The sequence below is a fragment of the Calonectris borealis genome, chromosome 2 (assembly GCF_964195595.1).
Source record: "Calonectris borealis chromosome 2, bCalBor7.hap1.2, whole genome shotgun sequence".
Classification (NCBI taxonomy): Eukaryota; Metazoa; Chordata; class Aves; order Procellariiformes; family Procellariidae; genus Calonectris; species Calonectris borealis.
In genome coordinates this window covers 135,731,780-135,744,431 of record NC_134313.1, presented here as the reverse complement: position 1 = coordinate 135,744,431, position 12,652 = coordinate 135,731,780, and the positions used below count along the sequence as shown (strand labels likewise).

At 44.9% G+C, this 12,652-nt stretch overlaps 1 protein-coding gene across 1 annotated transcript in view; it reads right to left on the bottom strand.

The window, feature by feature from the left end:
• RAPGEF5 (Rap guanine nucleotide exchange factor 5) overlaps positions 1–11,836 on the bottom strand; it is a 159,719-nt gene extending 147,883 nt beyond the window's left edge. The window contains exon 1 of the mRNA XM_075143607.1: positions 11,477–11,836. Coding sequence (XP_074999708.1) covers positions 11,477–11,665 — 189 coding nt within the window. The 5' untranslated portion in view covers positions 11,666–11,836. The remainder of the gene's footprint in view (positions 1–11,476) is intronic.
• Between the last annotated feature and the right edge of the window lie 816 nt (positions 11,837–12,652).

Genomic DNA, 12,652 nt, shown 5'->3' with positions numbered 1-12,652 from the left:
AAGTCTATAAACAACTTCAGATGGACCTAGTCAAGGTAGGTGAGTGGACAACTCCACGTTAAATTATGTTTATCCACATCAAATGCAAAGCAACACCCATGGGAAGGAAAAAATGGTGATGACTAACGTGTTTTTAAATTAACTATATCAACTTGAAAGAAGCAACCTGAATGGCTGTGAAGACATTTCAGGGAAGAACTAATCTGTGTCACCAGAAACGCTAAAAAGATAGCAAATTGCTAGGATGAAAAGTTTACATGATGGAGAGAGGGAGGAAATTGCATGATTTATATAAATCAGCAGTGCAGTCTCATCTAGAATATTACATTCAGCACAAGCCATCACAAATCCAAAGGGACATTGCAAAACCAGATAGAGTTCAAAACAAGGTAACAAAAATGATTACAGCATAGAAAGAGTCATCTAGAGAGACTGGGATTGCTTGCTTTAAAAAACAACTGTATAAAAGAATACATAAAAATTAACTGTACAGAAGTTGGAAGCTCCCTGCCTCATAAGAACAAGGGTCACTGAAATTAAAGGTGGGATATTCAAAACTGATCAAAAAGAAATGCTTTCATTAACAACAGAATAAACCAAAACATAATTTTCCTTCCCTTGTAAAGTCATTATCACCAAACCCCACACACAAGCTCTGTAAATGTGAGTTCCAAGATGAATCTGAAGCCAAAATACTAGCCAGATTCATTAAAAGGCTGTATTTGTACCTGGGTAACATGCAAAGCTATAACTACAATGGTTGATGGTAACAAACTCCAAGCATCAGAGTATAAGGTATCTCTGGCTATTTGAAACAAGAAAAAAAAAAACAATGTGGAAGGCAGACTATACAACATTTGCCCACATACTCTCTTGAAAGCACAAGAAACTTCATATCTGTGGCTAAAACAGTTACCTGTTAGATCAACCTTAAATCTTATGGATATAGAACTAGATGAACCATCATCTTGACACACTGCAACATGTTTTGTACCTACAGTAGCTTCCTCTGAAATAATTGTATAGGTTTTTTTAATAAAACCTCTACCAGTATAATGTAAATATTTTTTGCCACATTGAATTGCAAATGATCAACTCAAAAATGGGACTTTTTAAGCAGGACTTCAGATAAATTCTCAGTTTATGCATACACTGTATGAACTGAGGACAGACATCTCAATGGAAAAAACCAAGAGACATCACTCCTGCTATTCAGCTTGGAGACTCACCAGTTTTAATGCATGTCCTGGCAACCTAAGAGACCTATTGATTTGCAGCCATTCATTCAAGTGCAGTGAAAGCCATAATTAGATAAATAGCTTTGGTAAAACTAATCTGAAACTCATTTGTCTGGGGACTGTCTGTTTAATGAGATAAAACAAGAAATTAAATATCTGCTGAATGTTCCTCTTTGTATCCTTCAACACAATAATAAAAATATAAATAAAGAGGTATTCATTTAACTACCATTATTATTTTTGCATTTTATGTATTTTATTCCAGCAATTGCTGTCAAAGACAATTACAAAGACAATATTTATGAATAACTATGCTCTAACAGGCTGACCAGTTTTATCAATCTCTTTCATACATGTGGACACTGAGAAATAAAGAGAACGGGTCTTTTAATCATTTGTAAACACTCTTCAAGCTGACAGAGTATAGCTTTATGATGGCATGTATGGTGTAAGTTTTTAACGTATCCAAGTTCCATTTTTGGATATGATTATGCCATTCTTTGTGAACAGAAGTTAAATTCTGGTTAAGTTTTCAAAAGTGTTTATAACAATTAATCTAGCAGGATTATTATATTTTGTATCTTAACTAATTTTTTCCAACAAAATGCTGAGGAAGACTACTTTAAAGAATTCCTATGCATAATTCTGTGCTAGCACGGTCAGATGTTACAGTTACCCTCCTTAAGCCGAAACACACTTAATCTTGGGATACGCTGCGTCCTCACCTTTCTTCCTTGGCAGCTAACTGCTAGATTCTGCTTTTGTTCCTTTAGGACTTGCACCTGCCATGAGTTTGGCCTTCCTTAACAAACACCACAAATCTTGGTTCATCCTGCAACACAGATTCAGCAGCAGACTCACAGCCCACACCCCCAGATCTGCTTTCACTGCCGAGAGGCTTCAGGCGCTGCAGAAATGACAAACGGCAACAAAGCACTGGATTGTACACAAGCTGGGACCCAGACCAGATCTAAGGGATTCTTTTAGCTCATTCCTTCAGCCATCCAGTAAACAACAGCTTTGCGACTTTCAGAGCTAACCATGCGTGTGCATTGTTTTTCTCCCCTTCTTTCCATATTTTAAAAATCAATTTATGCATCACTGAAGTGCATTCACCTATGGGATGAAATGGAGCATCTGCTTAACAGTGTGCAGTAGCAGTCTATAACAGCAAATGATTACCACATCCATCTGAAATTACAAAGTGTTTTAGGATCACTGAGTCTAACTCTCTCGGCCAGAACTTGGCCAGAAAACCACAATTAAATGCTTATCATCTTTAAAAACCAAACAAACAAAACCCAAACACCTGCTCTCCCTCTCCCTCCCTGCCCCAAGCAACATTATAAATTCTTGATGCTCACAAGTGGTCTGGACCTCAATTTTCTCTTGTGGGTGGGGGGTTTTTGTGTTGGTTAGTTTGATTTTTTTTTGGGGGGGGAGCCTTAATCCAAAATGCAGTACTTCCTCTGGTTTACTGCTCCTCCGTACTGACCTGCAGACTGCATACCGTCTACTGTATCACGAAGGGCATGGTTTGACATGCATTGCTTTGGCCAGTGGTATCGCTGTAAGCAGCCACAGCCCCTTGGTCGGTGCTGCTTGTTCCACAGTCCCAGTGAGATGCTGACACGCGACCTGCAGAGATGCTCAGAAGGGCCAGCCACAGCAGAAGCTGCCAGCAGATCACAATAAAGCACACACATATAAAACCCACTCCATAATTAAGCAATAAGACTGCTGAAGAGCCTCTGAACTATTTCTTTCCTTACTGCTCTAAGTCATGTAGCCCATGTGTGTCTCAGTCATATAAATACTTAGGCATGAGGTTCAGGAAGCAAGGAAAGAAAGATGTTCCCCCCAAACCAAGGAAAAAAAGAAAGCTGCATTCTTCACAATCAATTTTTTTAAAAAGGCAAACCAAAAATCATCCATCATTTTAAGCTTTAATGGGTTAATTCAGTTCTAAAACCGGAGGCAAAAAATGATTACTGATGCTATGAATACAGCTCTACTGGTATTTATATAGAGTGAAGGGTTTTTTCCCCTCAATCAGCAGAATATTTTCTTTTTACACTATAAAAAGTATATTGACTTTTAATCAGTTAGCCTGCTGTGTCCTCTCCAGGAAAATATCTTGTGAAAAACAGAATTCATCAGAATAAACTGTATACTATAGTATTTAAATATTAATAATTGACCCTAGCTTAATACAAGAGTCATAAGTAGATCATTTTACAAGGTCAGACTAACCCAAGTCAAACCATAAGTTAACTGAGATAAAAGACACTGTGACAGTTATGAATAGCTACTGCCTTTTACACCTGGAACTTGCAAATATTCAGATCCTGCTTCCATGGCTTTTAACTTTACAGCCCCAATGACTTCATTTTTACCCTTAAACTTTCGCCAAAAGCGCAGATATAATGAAAAATGTTTAAATCAAAAGGTGTCATATGGATAAAGTTTATACGGCAGATACTAAAAAGCAACCTAAAGTATTCCACTGAAATGGATCTATGCATATGGACCCTATGGGATCTGCAAAGCAGCCTGATTTGGGGAGAAAGAGGTTTCGGAGTTTGTGCACAAAGAGCAGAGCAATGTATGGATGGCCCAGCTAAGCCAGCCCTGAGGGACCACAGAAGAAAGGAGCGCTCTCGCTCTGCCCAGAGTTAAAAGGTGTCCCATTTCATTTTCAGTCCTACAGCACCATACTGAGCCCCAACCAATGCTAAGGCTCTTTTTCTAAGCACTAATATGAACCCCTAATAGAAGATGGCTCACATCCCAAGGAGACGACTTTGTGACCAGACCTACAGCACCTGGGTGCCTGGTGATCAGGCACAGGAACGCGGTGAGACCCATCTGGGGTCTTGAGTAGTTCAGCAGGGCCAGACCAAAAGTTAGTGTACTGACCCCCATCACTTCGTATGCTGGCTGTTACACCCAGCACCCACCCGGAGTGAGGTCAGAAACCATGGGTGGACAGGAGCACTTCAGCTATAACTGAACACGTAAGTTATATAGTATAAAGTTATATAGTATAAGTTACATAGTATAAGTATAAAGTTACATACCTTAACTACAAAGAACAAGCAACTTCCTTTCCCATATGTGAAATATTACTTTAATTGTTATACATTAAAACATCTGTCTTATTACAATAACTTTCCATGAATTAGGTTGAAAAGATGGCATATTCTGCTTTCCTGTTTTCCCCCTTCTTTTAAAAAGCTATCGCCTCCTATTTTCAGCGTTTTCATCAGCATAAAAATGCACAGCTTGTTTTGCAATTTCCTCACGGTGCAAATGGAATTCAAACCACTGGGGCCATACAAGTAACAACAGCTGAATACAAACCTTAACGGAGTTTGTCATAATTGTACAGTGCAGCGCTTGTTCATTCATCCTGGCGGCTGAGAAATCTAGCGTGAATTAACCAATAATGCAGGTTTGCAACCAAGCAAATTAAAGTACACAATTCCACAAAGTCAATTTTTTTTATTTCTCTTTAAATATATAACTAAGGGGACAATCAGCTCACATTTAAATTGAGCCTTTCATCAAGACATAACACTAGCAGAGATTTTGCAAATACTCAAACACATTCCTTTTGATTCCAATGGAGTTGATCTTATTTCCTGCATAGATTTCCTTGATAGGTTTCCAAGCCACACATGGCAGCATCACATCTGAGGATCTGCAGGCTACGTCCCTTAGAAACAGGAGCAAAACCAAAAGTGAAAGTAGTGAGATCCTTGTTCAACCAGAACTACAAAAACGTGCGGGGCTGATTGATATCTTCTTTCGGAGTCCCTAATTGAAGATGTTATTACTAACACAAGAAAGGCAGCACTTAAAGACTGATCAGGGGCAAAATTAACTCAAGGTGTTTTCAGCTTGAGCTTCATTTGCAGTGTGAGCAAGGAGTTAAAGACAAGACCGTGTTTCATAGCAGCCAACTGTGGGTCAAAGAAGGACTTACCAGGATACACTCTGGCCAAAACAGAGAAAGGAAACTCAGAACCTGTCCCATAGCTTAGAGCAAGCTGCTGCATTTTTTTCTCTGTCAAAGTTTCGATGTCAATGTTATGCGCCTTCCATGAGCATGAGCCACATTATGGCACCTCTTCCCATGCGTTGGCAGCGGCACCTGCTCGTGCTGCACCTGACCTTCCCCAGGATGCTAGAAAGCAGCTGAGATGTCAGTCCAGGCATTGCCAGCCTCGCATCCAGTGCCAGTGTAAGACCACAGGCAGTGGGCATCATCCTGACAACCAGACTAATCCCCAGCCTCAGGGAGAAAAATAACTTTGCATTCTGCAAAACTTACCGGGTTACTTCCTAGGGCAGAAGAGTGGGTTTGCCTTCCATTTCATTCAACTGTAGTTAATCAAACCCAGGCAATAATTTCTCAGATGTCATAACACATGGGCTAATTAAGAAGTATTATCAATTTAGTAATTCACTGAACACTGACTATGAAACAAATTATTATGCAAATAAACACAAGAGACACTGAAATTCCCCATCAGCTACCATGGTCACTGTCGCTAAGCTATTTTACTCATTACTCAACATTTCATGTGTCACCAGTCACAAATCTGACAAGTTAAAGGATACTGTGAAAGACAATTATCTTAATCAAATACGTTTAGCAGGAATATATAATAAGACTGATTACAATAGGTAAAATTCAAGACTACTTACCACAACTATTTTTAGTCTCATAATAACTGCCAAAGTGATGGAGATATTAAGTTACTGAGTAGAATCTCTATGGCAGGCTTTAAAGCAAAATGTCACCAATATCAATCAGCCTACTTCGATAATACTTCTGACAGTAAAACTTTTGATTCACTGAGCCAATCCAGTATTTTTGTGCGCTGATTTCAGCCAGTACAGCATCTACACACCGCATCTTTTTGATGCAGGAGAAACTCCAAAATTAAAACCTCTATAGTATATATAAACAAAGGTACCAGAGCAATTGTTCTCCTGATTTTTTTCTCCTCTTCTCATTAACAACACTGGTCAAACGAGCATAAAGGTGCTAATGAAATGAGTTGATGGCACAAAATTGGAGGCATTGTCAAAACAAATGTAAACAGAATGGCATACAGAAAGATTAGGTGACTTCGAGGACTGGAATACTAGGAAGAGAGTGTAATGCAGCAGCATGAAATACAAGGTCACTCAGGCACTACTAAGATGAGGAGCTGCCAACAAGAATATGGACTGCTATAATTGTCAGTCGTTGGTGGGAGGATTACCTGAGTACAAGGTAGATATATACGCTTGGTTCAATCAAAATGTATCTATCAACCACCAACATAATGTAGTCACGGAAAGAAGTCCTGGAAATTCTGAGTATTTCCAGCAGGGAATTTCTAATGTCCTGGCAAAACCTCTCTACAACACTATGGTTTCCCCAATTGCAGGATGAATTGATTAGGGGAAAGCAACTGAAAGCTTCTTACAAGAGATGAATAAAAGTTTACCAAAATGTAGGTTGAGAGGTTCAGATACCTCATTTAATTAAAACAGATTGCATATAATTTGATTTTTTTCCCTGCCAAAGAAGAGTTGTCTCCAACAGCATGACAACTGCCAGTGCCAGAATATATGATAGATATCTCTAATATGCTCCAACCCTCCAGCTATTTTCAGCTCAGGAACCTTCTGTGCCTGATGAGGATTATGTATGTTCAATACATTTCCATTAACTTCTCCAGTCTCACCGTGAACTCATGTAAACTTTTAGCCTCCATACCCTAACTCCTGTGGTTTATTTTCAACCTGTAACCCTACAGTCAGTTTACATCCAGACATACACATACAGCAAGGTTGTCACTCAAAACAGAGCTAAGGTGAAGACAATCTGAGAACATTTGCCTGGCCAAAGACCTCTAGGAACCTCCCAAAAGTCATTACAGGGTCTCAGAAAAGAAAATAGTCATGGTATCTCTTCAAATTCCAGCAAGCCAAAAGGCAGGTCCCATGGTGAAGGTTTGTACAGGCTAGCAAGACCTTTCACAATATCAGAGTAACAGGGTTTGACACCATCTCATCCAGAAGGTTTTCCAGCTCCACTACTGTGACAAAGAGCAACATCCATGCTCACATGTAACAACAGTATTTTGTTTGTGTGTAAATGTGAACCTAGAATTCAGAAGAGGTCATTTAAAATGTGTGTGTGTCTGTGTGTGTGTGCAAGGTAATTCCTCCTCCAACTTCTGAGCGCTTCCCTGCTCTTCCAGGAGGCACTCAGGTGCGGCATTAGCTCCATTAAGACTCCAAAGGATTTTTGGCATGATGGAGCGGCCGCTGCACTGATGTGCCTGCAGGACCTCACCGCTGGCGTTCCTGGTGCTTCCACTAATTACAAGAAAAAGAGGAGGAGAGGAAGACATCTTTGGCAAGCACCAGGAAGAATAGCAAAGACAGTTCATAATCAAAATACTCATTCTTACTACGTGTACGCTTAACATACCTCAAGGAGGCAAACTAGGAAACAGAAAGGTCCCACTTTCCAAAGATTTTGAGAAAGCACATGGGAGAGGGGAACAGTGACCCACCGTAACAGATCCCTCCTCTGTCTCTGCACAAGCTCTGAGACACACACACAACTACCACAGCAAAAGATTGGATCATTTTCTGCTGTTTTATCCAGCAGAAACAAAGAAGCACCAAGCAGAGGATGAGGAGTAAAACCCACACCTCACAGCTCGCTGTGCAACTGCAGCCTAAGCCCCAGTGCCGTCTTGGACAGCTATGCTGCACCTGCCCTAAGGCCAAACTTAAGAAAAAACACGATCAGGGACAAGGCCAACGTCCAGTTCAAAGTTCAGAAGCTTTTAAAAAAGTATTGGGCTTCCCTAGCAAAGGAAGTGGAGGTTAGTTTTATCTGTTATCCAACAGTCTAGTGCCAAGAGCCAAGGACTGAGAAGCCCAAACAGATTTTTAAAAATTATTCCACCCCATACTGGTTTGCATAATTCATTCCTTTTTTTTGTATACTACCCTCTATTACGCAATGCTTTCCTCCCCGCCGCACCACAGGAAGTATTTGAACAGCATGCAGTGAAGTACATCCTTAAAACACTTATAGCACCCTTAACACTTCCATTATATTTTATTATCCATAGTCCCCAAGCATGCACGCATGCAGATTATCCCTGCTTTATAGATGAGGAAGCAAACTGCACTGCAGGCGGTCCCTCAGCAAGTCAGCATCAGAGGCAGACCCCCTGCTCAGGGGTCATAATATTTTTCTAGGAAATTAAACAAGCCAGAATTTCAGCTGGTCAGCATTTACTTGAAAACAGCTCACCTAAGTGAGCAACATTCCTGATGAAACCAGCTGGACAAATAAGACTCTCAGCTTGGCATTTGAACAAACAAAAAAGCACAAAGAAAAAGTCACTGGAGAGGAAGACCAGACTAAATTTTTTTTCAAAGGAACAGAGGGAATGGAGATTTCATAAGCAAACAAAACCCTCCAAAAATTAACTTTGGATTAACTTGAAATATTCTGTTGAGGTGAAAAAAGGAATCTTTGTTTCATATATGTGTTACTCAACCTTCCTCCAAACTTATTTTAAAGCTTTGTTAATTTAAGAGTCATGTTTAAAAGGGAAAGTATAAAAATATGCTGCGTTTTATTATTCTAACATAACCCTTCCCTCGCCCAAATACTGTCATTTTCAGGGTTGAAGTTATTCTCCACATTAAATAGAAATACGTGAAAAGTGTCGTGCCCCTAAAATTCCATTTCTGGGGGGAAAAGGCACATGCACGGCGCGGACAGGAATCAACAAGGGGCACTACTAACAGAGCCAGACTGCTCCCTGGAGAATCGCACGTGTGGGAGAGACCCTCGATGCACCCGGTGTCCACTTTGTTTCCAAAGGGAACAAGTGACATTAACATCACTACTGGGGACTCCTAGCAGAACCTCTGCCTCAGAACACCCCACTAGGCACCTGCGCTGCTGAATAATTCCAGCTGCAGGACAATCTCTGCAAACCCAGAGACGGCAGAGCACAGCAGTCCCGTTCTCCACACAGGACTAAGCCACTGGCCAGAAGGTCCTGCTGGAGCCATACGGCATCTCCACGCAGCATCGCCCACTGATCCAAGATCTGCTGGGCTGACTCCAGACTGACTTACAAACTCACCATCCTCCCTCCAGCCTTCTTCCTGACAGGACAGACAGTTCAAGAAAAACTTTGCAAGATGACCCACAGGGTACTGGAAGGCGAAGCCACAGATGACACCACTACTAAATCTGTCACGCTGTGTTTGATTGTCTGTAACGCGGCACATCAGTAAAGACAGGCAGAGCCTCAGCTGGGACTGCATGAAGCAAGACGGGACCAAGCCTTCAGCAAGCACAGCTGAGGAGCTGCACCACCCAGGAGCTACTCAGGCTTCTTACTCGGGTGTTAACTCACCCACTCCAAATATTTACAGAGTAACTCTTGTACCATTCACTTGTCAAACGCTTTCAGTAGGAGTGAGGAATAACCATGAGGATAAACGTGAGCCTGCTCTGTATGGTGTCTCCCTGAAGCATCATGAATTTGTTGTGCTAGAACAGTATTTCAGACCAGCCTACAAACCAACACCGTTACCAGCAGCGGTTCTGCGCTGCTTCTTACCTCCTCACTGCACACTTACTGCACTTCTTTGGTAGTATGCTTTTAAAGTGGAACAAATTAAACTCAGTTCAGAAAAGGTCTCATCTTCACTGGAAGACAGATATCTGTCACAAACATCCTGTTAGGGCAGAGCAAGGGCAGAGAAAGACTTGGCTATTTAAAATTATATGAATCCCCTTAGGTCTAAGTTCATATGGACACTTCTCAAGTGGATTACAGTTTAACCTTAACAATAAAAATCATTAGGCACCTCCACGCAGACTAGTCTTTATTCAGTGGGTTAAATCCACTTGAGGAAAGAAACTTATTCTAGAACAGGATTCTGAATCAAAATGTTACTCAGAAATAGCTATCCTGCTGTAAATTTATATACTACCTTAATCCTATTTATCTTCCTTGCATGCATATCTTCTTATAACAAAGCATTCACCCAGGAAGTTTGGTTTTAAATTCACACCCTACTATATTTCACAACTTCCCCATGCAGAGAAAGCATTTATTTACATGGGTAAAGTACTGCAAAGTTGATGAGGGTACAAACAGACATCATGCTGATTTCTCCCCACTAACTCCGTACACAGGCATTTATCAGTGCACCAAAACCACATGGCAGCTCACTTGATTCCCCGCATAGACAAACCCAACCCCATGTAGGTAAACCCAACCCCTTCATTTCAACTACTCAGATGGTGGGTTTCAGTCCAGTTTTGGACTGCCATTTAAGTTTTGCTGTGACCTGATGGCAATTCCACCCCCATGATATGGTTCCAGTCACAACTGGGAGACTTCAAAGGCATGAGCAGCCACTAACCACTGCGGTTCCCAGCTGCAGGGGTGTCACACTGTGCTTTGCCAGGGCGCTGCTTCCTACCAAACCACCCCTGTACCATCAGCTGTTCCAAAAATGAGACAACTTGAGTGAAATTTGGCTAGGGATTTCCATGATGCCCACCTGACCCCATGGCCTCAGTCTCTGGAGGCACGCAAGACTGGGGGCAGAGCACGCCTAGAAAAGCTTTCTACCTTCAAAAATGTGGGTGCACATTGAAGTACCCTACTTTAACACGTGTTTGCACAAGTGTCTGAGCACACCTGCGCAGCATCTCCTGACAGACGAGAGCATGCATTGGCCCACACAAGTTCTGCCACATGGAGGGGAAAGAGAAGGAACCACAGAGCCACAGGAGGAACCCAGAGATGGGGACAGGTGCGCGCACTCACCCTGACTGGTATTTCATTTTTCACCAGAGCCGGCAGAGGCGGCCCAAGCCCGGGGCCAGCCTGCGGGCACCCCCGCCCGGGGGCCGCCCAGGTGCCTCCCCGCCGCGGAGCCGCCCGATCGCCCCCCTCCCTCCCTCCCTCCCTCCCTCCCTGCCGCCCGCCCGGCAGCCCCCCGCGGAGGGCCAGCGCCAGGACCCGCGGCCCGCCCCCCACCGCGGCCCGGCCAGGGGCGCTGCGGGAGCCGCGCCGCCCCGCCCGCCCCGGGCACCGCCGCCCGGCGGGCAGGGCGGGGGCGGCCCCGGCGGGCAGGCGGCGGGGGCGCTGCCCCGGGCCGCCCGCTGGCTCACTCACCCGGCCGGCGGCCGCGGCGCTCTTCCTCCGCAGCGTCAGCCCGCTCCGCAGCAGCGCCGGCAGCTCCCGCAGCTTCTGTCGCAGCTGCACCGGCGGCGGCGGCTCGTGGGCTCCGCCGCCGGGGCTCCAGCTGCGGGCCAGCTCCGCGCCCTCACACGGCGACGGCATCTTCACGGAGCCCACGGCCATGCCGCATCCCTGCCGGGCTGCGGCGCGCAGACACGCTCGTCCGCCCGCTCTGCCCGCCCGCCTTCCCCTCGCGTCGCCCCAGCCCCGCTCCCACCCACAGGCAGGAGGCAGGCAGGCAGGAGGCAGGCAGGCAGCAGGCAGGCACTCGCACGCACCGCGCACCACTCGCACACCTTCCCCTGGCTGCGCCCAGCGCGGCCCCCGCACCCCGCGGCTCCGCCGGGCGGGCAGGAAGGGCCCCGCCGCCGCCGCGGGCAGCCCCGGGCGGCGCAGGAAGCCCTGCCGGCCCTCCACCTCTCCCGCCCCGCGCCGCGGCTCCGGCAGTGATAAAGTGCAGGTAATGAGGAGGGTGGAGGAGGCGCGGGCGGGAAGAGGCAGAAAGTCCTGTTAACTCCTTTGCGCTCGGGGACCGCCGCCCGAGACGTGTCCCCACCTCTGCCGTGGCCCGCGCCCAGCACAGACCCCGTACCCACGGAGGGGGGGACACGGGGAAGAGGCGGCGGGTCCGAGCTGAGGCGAGAGGAGTCCAGGCTCCTCCAGGGGCTGGGCGGTCTCTGCTCGCTCCTGGAGGTTGTCAGGGCCAGGCTGGAGAAAGCCCTGAGCTGAGCCTGCCTAGGCTGGAGGCTCCCAGAGTCCCCATCTGCCCGAGTCACCCCATGATCCCCAGGGCTTATTTATGGCTGTAAGGGGTGAAGCACTTCCCTGCTCCCTTCCCAGAGGATTCTTGACTCAGTGAGGTATTTTGTCCTCCATGTCAGCATTGATACCGGAGAAACAGTGGAGTTCATCCCAGGTGAATGACTTGCTTCCAGTCATTCAGGTAATCCCTGGAAGGGAACCCTCAATGCCAGAAATCAGTTCCTTTACTCTTTGTTTAAGGAAGAAAGATACATTCAAGGCACTTGTCTAGAATTCAGTACCTTGAATTATGGGGGCTTTATTTAGGAGTCTGCCTTTTCTACCTCAGTGGTACAGGTATTGCTTCCT